General features: G+C 51.1%; 2 protein-coding genes across 2 annotated transcripts; one reads left to right on the top strand and one right to left on the bottom strand.

Annotated features, from left to right (window-relative positions):
- Positions 1-228: 228 nt before the first annotated feature.
- CSUI_001961 (uncharacterized protein) lies at positions 229-15166 on the bottom strand. The gene is made up of 15 exons (XM_068062164.1): positions 13552-15166; positions 11661-12745; positions 10571-10679; positions 9700-9966; positions 8988-9182; positions 8121-8443; positions 6205-7296; positions 5455-5653; positions 4480-4556; positions 3667-4161; positions 2906-3158; positions 1886-2182; positions 1172-1312; positions 492-618; positions 229-246 (listed from the first exon to the last, which is right to left on the bottom strand). Exons 1-2 carry the CDS (start codon positions 13670-13672, stop codon positions 11793-11795), a joined length of 1074 nt encoding a protein of 357 aa, XP_067925861.1. The 5' UTR covers positions 13673-15166; the 3' UTR covers positions 229-246; positions 492-618; positions 1172-1312; positions 1886-2182; positions 2906-3158; positions 3667-4161; positions 4480-4556; positions 5455-5653; positions 6205-7296; positions 8121-8443; positions 8988-9182; positions 9700-9966; positions 10571-10679; positions 11661-11792.
- A 213-nt stretch (positions 15167-15379) lies between these two features.
- Positions 15380-18883, top strand: CSUI_001960 (prefoldin subunit protein). The gene is made up of 3 exons (XM_068062163.1): positions 15380-16315; positions 17079-17909; positions 18836-18883. The coding sequence occupies exons 1-2, from the start codon at positions 16135-16137 to the stop codon at positions 17258-17260; spliced, it is 363 nt and encodes a 120-aa protein (XP_067925860.1). The 5' UTR covers positions 15380-16134; the 3' UTR covers positions 17261-17909; positions 18836-18883.
- Positions 18884-19889: the final 1006 nt, after the last annotated feature.

Genomic DNA, 19889 nt, shown 5'->3' with positions numbered 1-19889 from the left:
TTCCTCCGAGTCTCTCACTCGCTTTTAAGATCTCGCACATCTTCCTCTACACAGTGGCTGAAGCATGGTTCACCTGTCTTATACCCGACAGTCACGTCTATTATCTCCAACAAGTTCACGTGCCGTGTGGCGGGCGTCGAGGGTTCGCAGGACAGTCGAAAAGGAGATGCTCTCTCCAGGCTGTAACTGAGGGAGGGATGAGTTCTCTACAGAAATAGCAGTGTTGAGAGTCTGGATCTGGGGGAGCTGCGCACCAACACACCAGCGCAACCGAACGCACAATCACTGTGGAACCCGGACTAGCAACAGTTTTTCGCTCCAGGCCTCTCAGGGTTCACCGTAAGAGGCAGAGAAAGAGAGAATCTGAACGTCAGCCTCTACTATGTATACTCCGCCGAACACGTACACACAAAGACTTGGCGCTGAAGTTCTTGTAACTTTATACTTCGAACGCGCGCTGCCAGGAGGGGGACACCTAAGAATAGGGGTACCTTTGCACGCATATTGCTTGTGACTCGGGAGCTGCGTTGCCAGCAAGACTATCCGGCAATTATCACATCGGACGTAGGCCTTCGTCTCCGAACATTCCGCAAGGACGTGGTTTGGTAGGTTTGAGACCTGTAAAACGATATACAGAAACACTGTCGTCCCCACATTCTACGGCATGGATAGACACCAATTTGAAAATTGCATCTGCACAAGGACACCGGCAATAACAAAATGCGCTCCATAGTGTTCCTGACTATAGCGCCCATGCGCCTCTAACCTTTTGGTGTGTCTCAAACTGCTGACGAGTATTGACGGAGAGCGAGCTGCGAAGGCCGTTCCGCAGCTTTTGGTATGAGATCGAATTCATGACGTCAGATCCAGTTCAGAGACGACAACTCACCTCCGCTCATACACGGAAAGAGCACGAATATTTGGCAAGAAAAGGATACGGGGGGCAAAGTCAGAAGAACCAAGATCTCGGTGAGCAGAACTTTCGAAAGTACGTCGACACGGGAGAAACACTACGTTGGGAAAGAGAGGACAGATTCGAAAGCCTCTTGGTTTTACTGGAAGACAGAAAGAGGAGGGCCGATACAGACAGATAGCTAGAAGAATTAGACAGAATTACCTAGTCAGAACTCCAGCGATGCGGATGGTAAGTCGGTATATCCATTGAACTCACCTCGATGATGTTACGGCAGTACGGACATGGGGCGAGCATAGGACACTTCAGCAGAAGATGCCGTTCCAAGCCCCCTCCAGCAGACCTCGACGCGAACTCAGGAGAGCGTTTCAAGCAAAACTCACATGCTGGGCCAAGCGACTGAAATTTAGAGCACAAGCAAAAAGTCTCTCTCCTGTCTCTAAACATTCACAAGCATACCCGTGACCATGGTCTATATGAGATTCTACGAAGAACTGGTGCTGAGGGCGCCGTCACAACGGAGGACGCTGTTCAACAATTTGCCAGATCGCATTCAGCACGGATGCATGTGGTCTTGGCTACCGAGGTACGACTACCGACAGACGTTCTACCCACTCAAAGATGTAACCAAGAAATTTTTACTGGGAATCGACAGTTTCCTACAGTACGAGTTAGCGAAAACGAGACCACGTGCGCTGGCAGTGCTCCGGTCAGGCGAGTAAAAAGGATTTTCCCCTACCGCATACATCTCAGTCTGAGAGGGTTCTACGATCTTGTTTTGTAAGAGTAGACTAGTGCACACATAGGTACATCGGTATGTGCGCGGGCGCACAGCGGCGCCTGTGTTCTTCGAGCACCGGATGGAGTTCACCGGTGTCGCAAGAATGCAAGAATGCCGACTGCAAAGAATGTCGACACCGTCGCAGGGCCGAGGTACAGCATGCCAAGGAGGGAACTCCCTGAACGTGTTACCTCGTTCTCGTCCTTTTTCGCCGTCTCACTGTCTACGCCAGTCCGACTTGGAACATCGCTGCGCCGACCTTCCTGCGGCTTATTCCGTCCCTGGACTGCTTTCTTCGCGTTCTTTCCCCCCCCTGTTCCTCCGCCAGTGCTGACCGGTGTCGACCCTCGTGTGGAGCGAGGGGGCGGTGTAGAGACCGGAAAGTGCGGTCCACCCGCTCTGAACTGTATGGGTCCACTTCCTCCAGAGAAGTCACCAGGAGGCTCATTTCCTAGTTGTCGCAGGCGCTCTAGATCGGCCATGACCATCTACCCAGGGAATAAGTGTATGGCGTGGCGGTAGATGACGAAAGAAACACAACACAAATCAAATGGTCATCAGAATTGACCTACACGGCGAAACGAGATACTCCTTTTTCCTTTCTTTTTTGATCTTTTCCTCTCTCTCAAGCCCCACAGAAAAGCAACGTTCTGCACTAGGTGGTGTTCCACCAGATGACTGCACCTCATGATTTCCTAGTATCTTTGGTGTCTTTGCCGTCTCTCTGTATCTAGTTGCATCGCGAGTCGTGACTAAGCACGGGAGGGGTATACCCTAGGGCCTGACGATGGAGAGAAAGACGGCTTCCTGTCTCAGTTCCCGTAATGGGCGCTCTGTCCGGCTTACAGAAGAAAAACGCAACACGCAGGTGCTTCCCTCCTTGCAACATCAATTAGAGAGGTTAATGGTGACTCCGGGGCAAGCCAGACGCCGGCACTTCATAATCATTTACGAAGATCCGCTTGTATCTTCTCTAGACCGGGGAGGCGGCTACTCCTCTGCCGACATCCGATTTAGTGTCGTGGGGTAAGTCACCGAAGAAGATGAGCATCTTCGGTGTCATCGAAACGTCACGTCCCACCCGCTTACACAATGTAAACGACTCACCAAGTTTGCGAGAACACCGTTTAGACTGAGATTTTAGCATTACATCTGCCTGACATTCCCGCAATTCGGAGTATGTTCTAGTGACTCCCGCCGTCGCGTCTTACCTCCTTCTGTTTAGGTCTCAGTGTCTCTACGAACTGATTTACTTTTGCTTGAGTTGCCGGGTGCGGAACTTGCATCAACAGGAGAGCCGTCACACGAACAGCAGCGGCTCGAGTATCTCCAGAGGGCGATTGAAAACATCCTCCTAGGACATTGAGGAGAGGCATGAGCGGCAGACCCTGCGGGGAGAGAGGCTGAATGATGGAATGCGCCGCGAGCAACGATGCGAGAAGATGTAGAAGCTGTGCTGTCGTCCTGACGACAAAAAAACAGCGCACCTTAAAACGTCGCACGTATGCATATCGTTTCGCGCTACAAAGACAGTGGGGAAGGCAATCTCATAATACTCATTTTCTGTGGATCACCTTTCGGTATACGTACATGGTCCAGCATGGAGATGTGACTGTCACAAGGATCGGTCGCTACTGCAGTATCTAGACTTCCTATAATCACGTCGCCAAAAGAGCCGCTTTTTTTCCTTTTGATGGTAGGCTTCTTAGTTTCCGCACTATTGTTTTGTCTGCTCATAGATACACAAAAAACCAGCAGTTCCAGTCGTGAATCATGATGATCCGCCTAACTGCCAACAATCCTTTCAGGATGCCGTATGCGCACGCTGCAGTAGCCCTTGATCGTCTCGTGTTTGATTCGACGGTGTGCGCATGTAGCGATTTGCAGAATGGATATTGTTGCATTGATAAATGTATTCTGGAAAAAAAGCACGTGAGGAATAAAACAGGATTGCTAATAGCTTCTTGATGCATTACTTGTGTTGATGCGCAGCCGCGCCTCCTAGTCCTCCACCGTTGGCTACTACTCCTCCGTCACCACTTCCTTTCCCGGGGACGCCTAATGCCCTTCCAGAATTCGAGAGCTTTGTCTCTAGATACGGGCCTCCTCCTGAACCTGCTCGAGTCTTGAAATTTTTCTCTCCGGCGCCGGATCCTCCTATACCTCGTCCTGCGCCAATCAAAGGGCTACCACCCCCTCCACCTGCCTTGCTATTCACGCCGCCTGCTACAGATTTAGATGCGAGAACAAGTCGATCAAAGATTTCCCTTGCGAATTCATCTTTCAGCTCTGGCCGTGCGCTGCACAGTTGGAGAAGAAGTCTACAAGCACGATCAGATATCACATCCCCTACTCGCAGACACAGCTCATGGAGTACAGGACGAAACTGAGGAGAGAGAAAGTGACGTGGCTGGAGAGCAGGGGCATCAAGAAAAAGAGCTAGGAGCTGCGCGCCACCCAGGAAGACCTGAAAGCAGCAGGAGAAAACAAGCAGTTGAAAGCAGAAAATACCACATGGAAGACTTGCCAGTCTGCTCTTCAGGAAACCTGCTGAGAACCGACGTCGGCAGTCCCACATCACTGCATATGGTACCCGAAGTGTATCCTCTTCAATTCTCAGCACAGCCAAGATGCTAACGCAGCTCTCTCAACAACTACCAAGCAGCTGCCTTTTTGCGTTCGTGAAGCATGATGCATTGGCTAACCTAGTCTGCTCTTTTGGGCACTCTCTCATGTGGGCAAATGAACCGAGCTTGGACTAATCTTCTTTCTCTCACCAGCTCACCTTCAGAATTTTGTCTTTGAAGGCGCGACGCATAACGACACAGAGAGCGAGGAAGAGATTCCCCGTGATCTCGTCTGCTTAAGAAAGAAAAGACACGCCGGAGGCATGCTGTGTAGCTTTGAAATCTAAGCCAGCGGTCAGTCTTGCATGAGCGGATGTACAAAAGCTCCTCCGAAAACGCGAAATTTCCTGTCTTGGCTGTTTGTGTCGGAGAAGCGTCACCCTTCGCCGTCCAGTCCAGCTAGCGCTATGTAGTTTGGAATTTGCCACTCTACTCTTTCGCCGGCGCAGGTCTTCACGTACGGCACGATAGGCATCAGAGTTTCAGTGTACAAGCTATATGAACGCTTCATGAATGTCTCCGTATTATCTTATTATGATAGCCAAACCTGGTCCAGAGCAACGACGAAATCGATGCCCACCGCTAAAAGGAGTACCTTTTCGACTCCGGATGTCCCCTTTAGATGAGGAAATCGGAACTTAGTTTGAAGAGCGCTGAGTTCCCCTGAATTGTGTTGAATCTACAGAGACTGGCAAAACGTCTGTGTCCCCGTACAGCAGTGTAAAGTGAGCTTCTGTCCTGCTTATAAAAGGAACCTAGACCAGCGGTGGTGAAGGTGACCAGAAAGCTGGTTAATCAGCACTGTCCGGTTTTGTTATGACTTCCAGAAAGGGACTTCAGCAAGCATGACGTCTCGTCGTCCCGCCTCGCCCCGAGCTATCATACCCGTAGGTGTTACCCGCTGACCACTACGGATACATAAAAAGGTGAAGGCAGCCAGGTGTGATCTAGACGAAAACGCCAGGCTGGGGCCACCGGATGGAGTGCGCCCGTGTCCCAAGGCAGCGAGACTCTACGGGAGACTAAGAAACTATCAATAAATGATCTGGTTGCTTCATAAAAGGCAGTGAGCTCATCGAAGTCACACGGAGAATCGCTATGACAGTGGAGGAACCCAGGATGCTTGCCGCTACCTGCGTGCTCTTTTAGTTCGGCGACGATGCCTTCCAGAGCGCTAGATCGAGCTTGTACTTGAGAGGAGAATAAAGCGGCAATAATCTCAGGAGGAAAGAAAGGCATCAGCGGAGCCGCTTCCTCCGCGTCCTCGGGGCGTAGTTCTTCTTCTTTCCCAGGAGACGTTGCACCTCCTGGAGCATCGGGAGCCACTGGCATCTGCGCAGGAAGAGAAGAGAATAAATAAACGGGTCATCACGATCAAGGCCCCACACAAGGGAAACGCTAGTGATGGAAGAGAATAATTCGTGATGTTAGGCCTACAGAACAGAGGCAGAACTGTGCAAGCGGGTGGTTTCTTCATATACGGCGGTCGAGCCTTCCGTGGAAGGGCACACATTCGTGCTGTCGGCTAAGAAGGTGGACACACAGATCGGTGAACAGTCAGGTTCTCAAGTGCACGTGGGACCGATACACTCCTAGTGGCTAGTCAGCGTACTCCTGCTTTCGGCACCTGCATTAGTCGTTGAACACTCCACAAAAATGAAAGAGGTGTGCGACACATAGGTTATTTGTACGAAAAGCTTAGCAGAAGAACTCGGAACTGAGACGAAAGCCACGCATTTGCACGCTTGAACTGAGCCAAGTTAGCTGCCGCTCACAAAACGCACATTCCAACGACACAAGCGACTGTTGAATGAGCGGCGTTTCTCAGATACAAGCCCCCCCCCCAGCCCCGCTTTCTCGTTGCCTCAGTCTCCCTCGCGAACCTTTACTGGAGTGACTCGGAGCATTGTCTTTATATTTTCATCGCTGTCTCGAAGCATCATCAGCTGCCTCTGCTGCTCAAGTTTCATCGGTCGAATAGGAAGGTCGTCAGGGGCTATGAATACAGGGGCAGACGGCTCTTCTGGCTTTTCGGGCTCCTGTTTCAAACTCTCATCATTCACTGGCGAGGTGCCCAACGGTTCAGGAGACTCGCACGGACAGGGAAGCGGCTGAGTATTCTGAAGCATATCCATGAACTTCGGAGCGACGAGAGAACTCGGGGTTGACTGGGGCAGCTTTCAAAGAGAATATACGGAAAAAAAGAAAGACAAAACAAAGCATAGTAGAACTCCAGCTTGTGGATTCACGACTTGAACTGATGTCCCTGTAGTGCTAAGAAGCATGTCCCTACGTCTCCCGGACAGGCCGCTTCGGGGATTGCTAACGGGTTAGCAGAGCTGCGCAAGGAGTAAAAAACGAGAAGATGAAGAAGACGAGGAGAGCCGCGAAGTCCATCCATGCCACTGCATGCGGGAGGCAACATATGGGGAGGCGAAGGAGTGATGTTACGGAAACCTCCCCTGTCCTCCAAAATTCTCTGTCCACGTTGTGCTGTCCCACGTCCTTGTTCACGTCTCTTATCTTTGGCGTTTCCGTCTCCGCTTAAGCACGCCTCGTCGCTCTTAATGTTAAGAATGTACGGAAACTCTATAAAAGAAGCCGATCGCTGACATTAGAGAGCAGCCCCTTTTTCTCGACTCTTCCTTCCGTACAAGCTGTCCTTACGGCTTTATGACAAGAGCGAGTGAACTGCCTCACTATTGCTGAAGAGTGTCGAACTCGGGTGCTTTGACTGCGTAATGCGAAGTGGAAGCTCGGACAAACCCAGCTCTAGTAGTACCTTCTGGTCGAGATGAGCGAGGAGCTGCCTATCTCGAAGCAAAGCTTGCTCTTCTCTTTTCTCATCTTGACGCATTTGATCTGTCGAGAGACAGAGTGCTGCAGCAACAGTTTTCTTGATACACAGCTGCCAGGACAAAAGCTGCTTCTTCAACATCGCGGCCTTCTCAAAGTCCTCGCGCCTCACAGCTTCTCTGGCAGAAAGCAGAAAAAGAAGCAAATCACCACGCCAAAGTCTCGCACGACTGCGCAGGTTGCTCGCAGAACCGCCACGCGTGCTTCGCAAGGCTGCTGGGCGCGCCTAACGGGGGGGACAGGAAGCTTGTGTAAGACCACACAACGGAAGTGCGACACATCTCATTATTGAATTAGGAGGCTCAGTCCCGTGGCAGAGAAGTGGAAAAGAGAAGATGTTATATTGCTTCAGGCGAGCCTTCTAGCAGCTTCACACGCCAAGAAAATGAGGCACTTGGGAGACCAACCACTCAGAAGAAGTCGCTTAGAGAGATACTTTTGCTGCTGAGAGGTCGCCCATTTTCTGCCGCCTGTTTGTACAGGGCCGTGGCCACAGGAATCTCGGATGCTCGTGGAGAGACATCTCAAAACCAGTAATATTTTTCTAAGCACAGTTTGTTCAAGAAAGTTTCTCAATACTCATTGAGAGCAACGCCCTGCAAAGCATAGACACCCGGAAGACCACGAAGTCTCCGCTGTCTATGGTGTGGCTACAGACAAGTTGCGAAACCTCGGGCTTAGGTAAGTTTTCTTGCCTAGCTTTATGCAACAACCCAAGAGGAACGCGCCGCCCTGTCAGCACTGCCGGGGTCTACCGGTGTGCGTAAGTCGTAGTAGCTACATGCCGTCAATACTTTTCCCATCTCGATGTGTCTACACACGCATGGATTTATTTGTCAAAGATGAAGTACACCCCTACCCGGATTCCCTTGGTTGAGTTCATAGTAGCTCTAGGTAGTTGTCGGTTGTAGCTCATACCCTCCTACCTTGAACTTTCACTTACTGTTCAAATGCCTCAAGCTCGTCGACTTGCGGCTTCATTTCTCTCAACCTCTCCATGGCTTTAAGCGCCAAGGCCGCGGCTGCGAAATTCTCCTCTTGCACGAACCTTTGCTTCGCTTTCACCAACAAATCTCCTTGTTCCTTTAAGTAGGCGCTTAAAGGTACTCGCCGACCAAAAGCGTGGCCCTTTCCTGTATCTTCGTGATGACTGTGGCGTTGATGGTGACGGTGAGGTGACGATGCCCCAGGGCAGCCGTGGGTGTAGGTGTTCCGGTTCGTAGCGCGCGACCTTACAGCTCCGGGCCCACACTGCTGACCAGCGTGCTGAAACAGATGGAGAGAGGGAGACGGCGCAGCGCGAAAGCAAGGCAACATCAATACTATCAAATCCAGGGGGCCCGAGAACACGCCACACAGAGATTCAGGAGTGAAAGGCGCAACGCAAGTGAAGAAGCCAGAGAGAGGAAGCGCAGAAGTTCTTTACAGGAGAAGTATCCTACTGCTGTTGCGTAACGCGTATCCCATCCATACTCATGTATAATGAGCGCTCGAGGCGGGGTTGTATAAGGCGGGCATTTATACACGGGGATACCCAGGTAGGAGTAGTAGAGCACACTTGTCGAGACAGGACAAAAGGGTGTTGGACGGATAAAGACCGGAGAGCGCTTTTCCCGAGTGCGCAATCTGATTTACAAAGAGGTTGTTCCTGGTGGGATTGAAAACAGACGGGCACGAACTACCAACGCCCCTTACAATGCTTCTTTCTATCGCCATTTTTGATTGCTGCTTCAGACCTGTACCCTTGGTAGCACAAAGATACCTCAGTATCTCTTTGCTGTATTGTTCTCCTGCTTCGCTTCAAGCTTACTCTCGTCATCAAAGCCTGGAAATTGTTCAGGTAGGTGGGAGTGCCCCGAGAGGCGGGAATGCCTTGCTGTTTGAGAAATTCTTCTTGCAAGAGTTCTTCTTCCTCTCTGTTCAAGTCCGGCAGTGTTGGCAGATGAGGCGGTAGCGGCGGGCGACTTGGATAAGGCAGTCCGAGGCAGTTCAGAGCAATCAAGCTCTAATAGTGGCAAATACAACACAGCTCCGCTCAACATGAAGGCAGCACCGTGTACCCCACGGTGCGACGGAAGTTTTCCAAGCTCTCCTTCTTTAGGATTGCGTGCTGGTAGATCTACGGGCCAAGCCAACCGCATAGGACTGTAGAGATGTCAGCGCGTGTTCTACGGTGTATATATATGTAACCACACCACGAGGACTGAAAGAAAGCCCCGAAAAGTATAGCGGCGGAAGATAGGTAGCTGCCTGAACTACCGGAAATCTTCCACACAGAGCCCCATTGCTGATGTAGCCAAACAATAGTCTTGAACAAAGTACGGAACTAACAGAAGGCCTAGTGTGAGAAGGAGGACATGACGCCTCCCCGCACTTGTGTACCGCATCACCCTTTCCGTTCTTTCCTTCAGTGGCATCCTCGATGGACATCACTTGAATCCTCACGCGAAACCCCACAAGAGCTGAGTTAATCCTCTAAGAAGATACCACGCCATGGTGTTCTTGATGAAGTATCGACTTACAACCTGCTGGTGGGGATTGAGTTCCGGAAGGCTGTGAGGAGAAAGAAGAAGAAGTTTGATGAAGAGAGTATCAATAAACTCTGGGAAATTGACGCTCTTCAGCTCGCGGGCCCGGTGCTTGGAAGCTTCGTTCGAGCTCAGTCTAAGGTAGCCAAGGCGAGTGAAGGACGCTCGACGATAGGCTTCAGTTAGGGCTGGTGAAGGTGGAGGGGGAGACAAAGAATTGGAGGACCAGAAGGGCGGCAAGGAAGGAGGCGCGGCCACCCACTGCAAGCAGTACATGGCACTGGCAGTCCGGTCAGAAGTGCTTAACTCATCCCGGACAACCCAAGACTCTCCTCAACAGTCAAAGCAAAAAACATACAGATGTCTCCCTGGGACCATTAGATGCATGTATACACATCTGAAGACTTCTACGACTGAATATCTTGAGCATGTCTACAGGGTTCGGGAGTCGCCCCTGATCGAAGGAGACGAAACTCTCTAATCAAACGCCATACAGAGATCGGCGCATTCAAGCCGATGGCAGCTCTTGCACTGACGAGAAGCGAGACTCGCTTCTCGCATTGGCATGCGCTTAACGAATTCACATGGAATGTGCTTTGGTAAGAATAGGCGCAAACAACAGAAACCACTAGGGTCGGATAGTGCAGGGACGCGAGCGGCAAAGCGAAGATAGGAAGAAATCTTCCTGGGTAACGAGGAGCGAGTGGAACACGCCCACGTGAACAAACACGGACAATGTTGGTCTGCCTGTATCTCGAATTAGTACACAAGGACACAGAGAGAAAGAGGCGACGAACAGAGACCGCTTTGGACGAAAATCCCTATGTCAGAAGCATCTTCCCCCTTTCGCTCTTCAGAGACGTACAATCTCAACTTTCCTTGCAATGAGAGACTCATGGGATAAAAGCTGAAGAAACTTGAGCTGTGAAAAGCCTGCAAGCGCCAAGCCAATCTCCTGAGGGTAGGAACAACTCCTGAGCCGTACCAAGAAAGACAGGAGAGACAAGAGATCGCGCACACTCGGCTTGTCAACACGAACTAGGTACAAACAAGGCAGCATACAAAGATACTTTAGAAGCGTCATAAGCTTCTCGCAAGGGAGGCTCTTCATCGTCGAGAAAGACGACCGATGCGAGACTAACAGCGAGGAGCGACTCGCTCGCATACAAACCAAACAGAAGAACCCTCTTTTTCACACTTGAGACAGGACAGGCGCATCGATAAACTACTTCGACTACAAGAAAGTCAATCAGCTACAACACAAAGACTGTGATTTCCCGAGGCGCCTCAAGCCACATGCGAGCAACCCACGCCCAGAGAATGAGGTAAACACGTCTGCCAAGATAAAAGGGGAAAAGACAGGTGTCTTTCATTGTTCAGCAGACGACTGATTCGGAGGCTTCTGTAACGAGCTGATGCCTTAGTGCAGGAAGACTGGGGAGACAAAAAGTCATGTTAATATAGATGTACTTCCGTGATATCAGGAATACGTGTGAAAAGCAATCAACTTTCTTGAAAGCCCCACCACGTTTATCTAGTCTTTGCCTCTCCCTGCAGAGATCTACACGCGCCTTTGTACCCCCAAGCGGGCGCGCTACCCTTGTGAGGTTGAGAGACATTCGTCACCAGTGCGCAGAGGGAAAGAATCAACACACGGTCCACCATGCCCATCGCTCGGATGCATAAACGACTCCCCAGCAGAGGAAAGGATGACGACGACGAAAAATGACCTACCCTCCCCCTCCAAAAAAACAATTGTTCACAGACTCATCAATCCTTGTTTTCCGTGGCGTTTGCTGACGGGGTTCTAAGATGCGGGACCTCTGATGTTTCCTATTCACTGGCGTTGCTTTCACATGGAGTGAGAAAGCGTACGGAATGCAAAGAGGGAAAACTGCAGCAGAAGGCATGACTTCAGGTACACAGGCGGAACTGAAGGAGACCAACCGACCTACAGAGCTGTCTTGCAGCCGACGGAAGAAGACGAGGGGTAGGGTAAACACGGACACCTGCTACGGGAGCGACGACAAGTGAGCTGTTAGATCCCGTCTGTCCGGAAAAGCTATGCAACACGTCTGTCGTAGTTACTAATGCAGCCGGAGCTTTTCTGTACTAGCGGGGACACCCAAGCCAATCACGTACGGGGCTGATCTCCATCCTTTTCCGTTGGTTTTACATCCTATCGGAGTAAGGTGAGCAGGTAGGTAAGGCTCTTCAAAAGAAGAAGAATAGGCGACAGTGAACTTGAGCCTTGTTAGCATCCTTCCTTCTTCCTCTGCTTTTGTAGTCTCTTTCTCTCTTTTTTCTGTCAGCGTCTTCTCAGGGTCTCTCTTTTCCTCGACTTCCCTCCTTACTTCTGTATCACGCTCCTGTGACTTCTGTTCGCTCCCCGGTTGCTTTGTTTCTCCCTCCTCTCCTTGGGAGACTTCTTTGCCTTGTGTCCTTGGTCCCTGTTCTTGCAAGGCCTTCTCAGACTCGACTTGATCAACCACTGGGGGTGAGGCACCCGCAGCGTCCTCGCTCTGCCGCCTCGCCTTCCTCACGTCCTGCCCTTCATCTTGTTCCTTCTCGCGGGTCCCCTGAGCCACATCCGTTTTTGGCTCATTTTCTCCGTCTTCCCGTCTTGTCAGGGTGCCCTGGTTGCTAGCTTCCCCTGCTTCCGCCTCCCTGGTCGCTCGTGGATCCAGATACTCTTCTCGTTTCTGCAGCCTTAGAAGTCGCTCGGCATGAAGCTTCTCTTGCTCTACTTGCCATTCCCGTTGTTCTCTCCATTGTCGTTGCAATTGTTCTTGCTGTTGAAGGAGCTGTTGTTGAAGAAGCTGCTGGTGAAACAGGAGCTGCTGAAGCAACTGATGCTGCGGATCGTATCCGGACGGAGCGACAGCGGCAGGAGGACCCGAAGCTTGTCCAGTGGGAGGTTGCCCCGGCCCAAGAAGAGGGAGAGGCGAAAACATAGGAACATCACTAGGGGGTTTCGTCACGCCACCATCCTCCTGACCTTGATCCTGTTGGGGAGCTTCTTGGGGCGCTGGTGGAGACTCTGCAAAAAAACACACAATCAGATACCCACAGCATGCACGATAGAGAGGAACAATACAAGAGGAAAGAGGATGAACAGAAACAGAACACCGGCCTTCTTTGTACCACTCAAGAAAGAATGGCCTGCTGTTGAGTCATACGATTGTCACTCATCGTCACCGCCTCGCGTTGTCTCAGCCTGAATGTTCTATACACTAGTCCGTTTTATTGCATGCGGGCAGACTGCTCGTTGTGGATCGACTCTCCACTTATGAATAAGCAGATGCCATGCTACTTGCAGAAGTACGTATCACGTTTCTCAAAAACAACGGATTGCTCAGTACCTATTTGCGTGAACGTATGAGACAAAGAAGCTAACCCGTAAAAACTGTTGAATCATCGTCACCGCTTCACGCAGGAGTGCGGCTAAGTCTGCAGTAACAAACTACCGAGCTGGACTGCAGTCACGCGCCCTCCACCTTTTATGAAGCCCCCATGATTATTTTCTTTTCTTTTGACCATGGAACGGCACCTACAACTAACGGCGCATACTGTCTTGTCGGGAGAAGAGACACAGATCGCTCCCTTCTTATCTAGCAGTTACGTCTGCACCCACCCCTCCAAGAAGCTTGACAGACACAATAGTGAAAGTGTACGGAACACTAAACACTGACCGAGAGACCTCCTCTGTGCATACGACGCGCTCCTAGGCGTGTTATATGAAAATGACAGTAAAGTCGCGAAGCGGGATGAATGGGCCGTAAAACAGAACTGAACTACATCTGTTTGGGAAGAGTTACATCATGGATGATTTAGTAAGCTCGTTACCTTGAACTGGTGAGTCCCCATGGTCAGAATCGGAGCCTCGTGAGGGGGAATTATCTCGCGACCCGTCTGAACGTCCAGGAGACTTGTCTTTCTTCGATTTCTTCCACTTTTTCCGTCCCATCTCCTAGTACGGAAAAGTGATCTCTGATACGCATCTAGAGAGATGTGGCGCTCCTTCAGAACGGGGAAGGAAACTGCTTCACGCACCTCTACACGGAGAAGGGAAAAAAGTACAGATGTAGGCTACTAGGGTAGACGTCAAAAATAGTATGGAGTATAGAAGCACCAAAAAAACCTACATAAGGAATACCCAGCGTAGACACCCACACAGAGCAAGAGCATATGCTTGCGGAAGCTTGGACAAAAGACGCAGCAGGTCAGACGAAGACGATAGGCTTGAGCCAACAGACGATAAGAATCGAGAAACCTGTCACGAGGAAAGATCGCTTAGCGGCGACCTCGTTGCGAGGCCCCGGGTCTCCTCGGTCTCAAAGAGTCGAGACTGCATGAAAGCACAGGAGCAAGCATTGTGTGCAGTGTATACTAGGGAAACAGTTAAAGACAGCGCCACCGAAAGAGACTCGATTGATCTTGTTGAGCTGGCCAGATCGACAGATGCTCTTGCTAGGCCAAGTGGCGGAAGTTCTGATGAGGCAGCTGCAGGAATATCGTGATGGCCGGCCTTCGCCAGACAGCTAAACGCTAGAGCTGCGACGGGAGGCTACTTGCTCCGTTAGACGTGAACTAGAACCGGAAACGAAGAAGGGATTCCCGAGAAAACGGAGGGAGAGGGGAAGTACTGAGAACCGAGTAAAGAAGGGAAGACAGAAAACTGTGTGGGAAGAGGAAAAGCCGCCAGCAAGAAGCCGCTACATCTGGGGACTGTGCAGACCGATTCAAAGAGAAGGAGGAGAAAAAGAGAAACGTGCGAGGGAGCGATGTGAAAAGAGAAGTGTATGCGAGTGATTGTTTCGAATGTGTACAGGCGGCTGAGTCCCAAGTGTCACCAAGAGTACCATTCAACAATCTACACGCCGCCTATGGGCTCCTGAACCCGTTGAAAAAGACTTCGCTTGGAACGCCGAAACTGAGCTGAGGAATATGGGCTCGTTTCAAAAGCGACTTTCGCGTAGAGGTCCGTCCGCCTGCACCTGAAGGGTCAGCAGGTCAAGTGAGAAACATGTCTCGTGTGCTTTTTCTGGAATGTCAGAAGCGGTGGCCCCCGACTCAACCGGACGCCGGGCAGAAGCTTGTAGGCAGACGCGCAGGAGAATGTGACAACTGTAAAACTGGGAGACATTTCCCGAGGCCAAAGGAGCACACCCTAACGTTCCCTGCCCTCATTTAGAGGCTTCCTGGAGCGCGCACGACTCCGAATGCCAGCGCCCTCAGGACCGGACACCGAAAGTAAGTATGTCTGCAGAGAGGAAGGACAGAGAATGATGAAGGAAGGAAGATAGGACGGCCATTATGCGCATGTAGCAGGGCATAGACAGATGAGCACACTGCTCGGCTTGCCGAGCGGCACTAGCTCTTGACTCGGCAGATACTTTTGCTGACGAGTGGACCGGAAGACTTTCAAGTGAGCCTTCGTATCAACTGGTATTAGTGCACTTCGTTTCAAAAGCACTAGAAGAGCTAAATCGGCTTTTTGTTTTCACTTTTCTCCACCTCATGCACATGCTACTTGGACGCAGTACAGCTTTACGTGGACATACTTTTCCGCCGCATGCGAAGGAATGAAGAAATTCCATCTGCAGGGAGGGAGGGCATCAAGAGCATGACTTAGTGACGTACGCAGGTCCAGGCGGAGGAACGCTAGAGTTTGGAACCTTTTTTCCCGGGGGCATGCCATCCTAGTTTCTTTTATCTGTCAGCGGAGTAGGGAGACCTTTCACCTCTGTCTTCATCCCTTATCACTGCCGGTGTTTTGTCGTTTCGTTTTTCTGTGGACACCACACCTGCACTCGGGAGAGTAGTCCGTGTCCATGTACAAAATGTTCGCCGGACTTCCTCTTCGTAACTCTCCAGGGGTATAATCGCCACTCCCCTACTCTTCAGCTTCAACTGCGGCGGGGAAATCTGGAGAAGGCTCTTCTTTCTTCGATCCCGCAGTGGACGAGTAGGGACACCTCCTTCCACCAAAATTTGTTTCCCTGGCAGCGGATTTGAGGGCGTCGTTGCGCTCGGGTACGAGGTGCTCGTTGCGCTGGTTGGGAAAATTTTTCATACACCTTGCGCAGATAGATGTACTTCTCAACACGTACGTCTTCTATTTGTACGGGTCTACTGGGCGGCACGTGATCACGCCGTAGGCACGCACTCCGCCGTGCCGTCCCCGTCCCCGGGTCGACACAAGTACGGGAATATGCACGTCTACTGGCAACGTCTCATCTAGTCGTTTTTTCAGAAGAGTCTTCATAAGCGTTTCATGCCTCATGAATTTATACTATGATCTCTACACGTCTCCCATCTGAACCTGCCTCTACTCAACAGAGCCTGGTTTCTCTTTCTCTTTTCTGATTAGTCCTCTTTGGTCGCATCTCCGTTCCCCCTCGTCTCTCGCCTTCTTGCGGGTTCACCATGGATGTTGACGTGACTGAGGAGGCACAAAAGCGGATCTGCCGCTTCAGCAGCCTTAATCACACCTTCGTGGACCTCGAGTCTCGCATCGAGAAGCTTTCTGATGACATTCGCACACTCCGGGATGCTCAGGAGGAGGTGATGATTGCCATTAATCCTGAGGATGTTATGCTGAAAGTTGGTAAGAATACTGTTCTCTGTCTTCTCGCTCTTTCTTAATCTTTCGTGCAAGGGTACGTTGTTCTTACCAAGACGTACCCACTGAGAGAGGCGCTTCCGTGATCTAGTACACGCACGCTTGTTGTGTAGCGCGTACTCGTCCTTTTGAATTGACAACTGCGGCGTTGATCGGCTGACTGTGCGCCCATGCTTGCTAGAGGAGAAGTTGTCCTAGCAAAATCAGCGGAGAATTAGAACGCTATCTCATGTGTAGCCCTCAAATAGTTCTGCCTGTCTGTTTACTCATGTAATACTAATCATTACTGGATCGCCCGGTGTTCTAGGTGTCAAGAGGCTAGGTTGTTACGGGTTCCGTGCGACAGCATCCGATTTTAAGCAGAAGTGTAGTCCTTGTAGAAACCCAGTCTACAATGCAACACCGATAAGAGAGGGCAGCAGAGAACTGCGTCGTGTAACCCGTCTATAAGAGAGTGAGCGCGCATGTGCTGAGCCTTTTGCAGCTGCCTTCTTTACGCGTCGACTCCTTACACGCTAGCGCCCACTTAAATTGTGTATTTCCGACAGTGATTGCTACTGAAGTCTGCTTCAGAAGTCCAAACTTCTCTCTCTCTCGAAGCGGCCGTCTCAAGTGCGTACGACGCAGCAATCATACTGTGCCCTCATTGCTCCCCACTTCGCACAAGCAGACTGGGCGACTGTGGTGATCGTCAAACTACGTTTTAGCAAGTGCGCGGAAGTCTGTTCTATTGTTCTGTCTTGTCAAGGAGAATGCTTCGCGGCAGTGGATACGGAGACAGCGGAAGAAGTGCTTGAACGCCAGCTAGCTGAGAAGCAGAAGCTTCTCGGGGACTGTAAGGAACAGCTCGAAGCGACGAAGACGGAGATGACGGAGCTCAAGGCGAAGCTCTACGGGGAATTTGGAGATCGAATCAATTTGGATAAATGAGTAGTGGTTACAACTGTGAAATAGCAAGAGATGAATGATTCTCATCGATGGGAGTGTGGCGTTCACCCCGGCAGGGAGGGGCTGCTAAGGGACTCTACTCCAGACGCATTTACATCGGAAGCACGATGGTGGACAAAAGACATCCAGACTGGGGAGCAGAATGGATGAGTATGACTGGAGTTCCGTGATTCGAGGCCATGCTGTCTTTTTCCTTTGTTCGTGGCTTACATAGCTTTCGTTACAGGTAGTCCGTACGAAAAAGCACGAGGGTAAGCGAAGCAGCAGGTTCTGAGACCACGAGATATTAGTCATCTTACTCTATTCTCAGTAGGTACGGCTACTCACTACACACCGACTTCACCTCTCTGAATTACGACCCACTACACAGACATCTGCGCTTGTGGATTTGCGGTGACGTTGGTGTGAATTTGCGCGTCGGGGAGGACGCGTGCACGGTGTTGGAATCCCTTTGCATCTTTGCTCCTTTGACTGAATTCACTTTGGCAGCTGGACTCCGGCGATGCTTGGGAAGAGGCGGTACACGATCCGCGGCAGAGTCTGCGCCGGATTGCGAAACGATGCTCGGGAAGAAGCGAATTCTGGCACATGATCAGTTACCCCGAGAGCTTTGATCGGGACAGGCAAACTTGTATGTGTCACCTTTCCAGTTCTGCATCCTTTCAGCAACTGAAAAAAACGTGTAGCGGACACGGCGGACCTGACACACCACCGGCAGATGTGCAGCAAAGTTGAGGCCATAGCAGAGCCTGCCGCGTAGCTACAATACTCAGGTATAGCTTTTTGGTTCGTCCCCTGCCTTTTGCGCAGTCTACTGTTGTGAAAGCAATTATCAGATCAGCTCCGGCGTCGGTACTGCAGCTGCTGCTGCAGTTTTCCAGTAGCCGATGCAGTTTCTGGGATTCTTGCGAAGAACACTTTCCGCTTTTCCCGAGGCAGTCCGACCTAAGTGGTGCAAGACTGTCATAGCACTTCTATGAGACTCGAGAAAGCTTGTCTTTGGATCTGTCGGAATATGGGAGAACTAGCAGGAAAGCAATCCACGGAAACACGGGTCACCCGAGTACCAGTTGTCCGGCGCTTAATTTCAGTCTTCGTACATAGTGCAACCGGGTCAAGAACATCTGGGCTATGTGACGGCGACAAAGGACGCTTTTCCACATGCACGGGTCTATCTCCGTCGGAGTACAATCATCTTCGTGCCGTTTCTCGCTGGGCCCGCTTTTATTAGGTTCTGAGTTATACACCTCCGAGAGCACCTTCACACCACGTTCGGTCTGGCACACTGGAGAGCGTCGGACAGTACCCAGCAGCCTGGCAATCCACTGGAAGAAGTCTTCTTTGTTGCCGATACATTAGCTGCATCGAGCAACGCTCGGCGGCTACTCGGTTCTCTCTGTCGATCTTTGCATAACTGGCGTATTCCTAGAAGGAGCGTGAGGCCTAGTGACTGAAGCGCGCGACAGTTGAAAAATGCCTCACCGCCACGCTCAATTTTTTTTTCTACGAATGGCTGCATGGTCTTGTAGGTTTTTACTGATTCTGCTGAGTTCCCAGGCGCTCGTCATGCAATCCCACTACGCCGCTGCGATGATGAAGCCTTGGCCCACCAAAAAAACAGCCTCGGTGTGCGCTTGCAAAATGTCTCCGCCTCGGACTGACCAGTAGAGCGCGGAGCAAATAGTCCTCGGAAAGGGTGCGTGCACGTTTGCGTGCTGCCGCCCTCTTAGGGCAGGCAGCCACTAGGCTAGAGAGCCCGGCTGGTTGCCACAAAGAAAGAAGGACGCACGAGCGCTGCCGTTTCCACCCTGGAATGGTCGGACCGAGTTTGGCTCGCAGTCTGAAGTTCCGTGCCGGACTACCGAGGGTGTCTGCCTCACAGAGATAGACCGACTGGCACGCAGTCACTCTTAGCCGCGTACTGACCATTGAATCCCCGAACCACCTACGCTCCAACAGAAAAGTTACGCAAACGTCCACGCCTTACGGGTGTACGTACATATTCCAGCGCTCAGATTCCTGTGTAGATGCATACACTCACAGAGACACACACAGACGTACATACGTGTACGCACAGACTGACAGACACGCATGTACCTATATGTTTTTCTGAAGGAGCGGTCGGTGTGACGGATCCTCCCTCGGAGAGCCGTCTTCATTGCGGGGAAGTGTGCTCCGCACTCCTTTTCGTTGCTGTGGCCCTTTATCAGCAGAAAGTTCAGCACTCCAGTCCCCGTCACTCTCCAGTACATCACTTACGTGGCACATCGTCTCCCCCTTAAAGGACAGTCTCCACCCTTATCTGTCTTGTTTTCAATGCCTACTGAGATCGAGCACTACCTGCTTCCTACCATGACTCTTAGGTATCTGGCTTCTACTCCTTCTGACCTATCCAACATGAGGGGAAGCGGGAACGCGCATCCCCTCGTCTATGACATAAAGCTGAGACCGGTTGAATTTCAGCCCTAAAGGTGCGGAGAGCCGCCTCAAAGCGCTCTTAGACAGTCTCACCTTACTGCAGTCAAAAGCAAAAAATCTAACGTTGGTCCGTTCTCACAGTTACACGTACCTGATAAATCAAGTACTTCCCTGTTCTTCCTTCACTCTAATC

Source organism: Cystoisospora suis (assembly GCF_002600585.1).
Source record: "Cystoisospora suis strain Wien I chromosome Unknown contig_813, whole genome shotgun sequence".
NCBI classification, from domain to species: domain Eukaryota; phylum Apicomplexa; class Conoidasida; order Eucoccidiorida; family Sarcocystidae; genus Cystoisospora; species Cystoisospora suis.
Note: the sequence above shows the minus strand (reverse complement) of the source record. Positions and strands in the feature narration are given on the sequence as shown.

Coding starts and splice junctions, on each gene's coding strand:
- CSUI_001961 (XM_068062164.1), bottom strand. CDS start 13,672: ATGGGACGGAAAAAGTGGAAGAAATCGAAGAAAGACAAGTCTCCTGGA. Junction 12,746..13,551: donor TGGGGACTCACCAGTTCAAG/GTAACGAGCTTA, acceptor GTTTTTTTGCAG/AGTCTCCACCAGCGCCCCAA.
- CSUI_001960 (XM_068062163.1), top strand. CDS start 16,135: ATGGATGTTGACGTGACTGAGGAGGCACAAAAGCGGATCTGCCGCTTC. Junction 16,316..17,078: donor GGATGTTATGCTGAAAGTTG/GTAAGAATACTG, acceptor TGTCTTGTCAAG/GAGAATGCTTCGCGGCAGTG.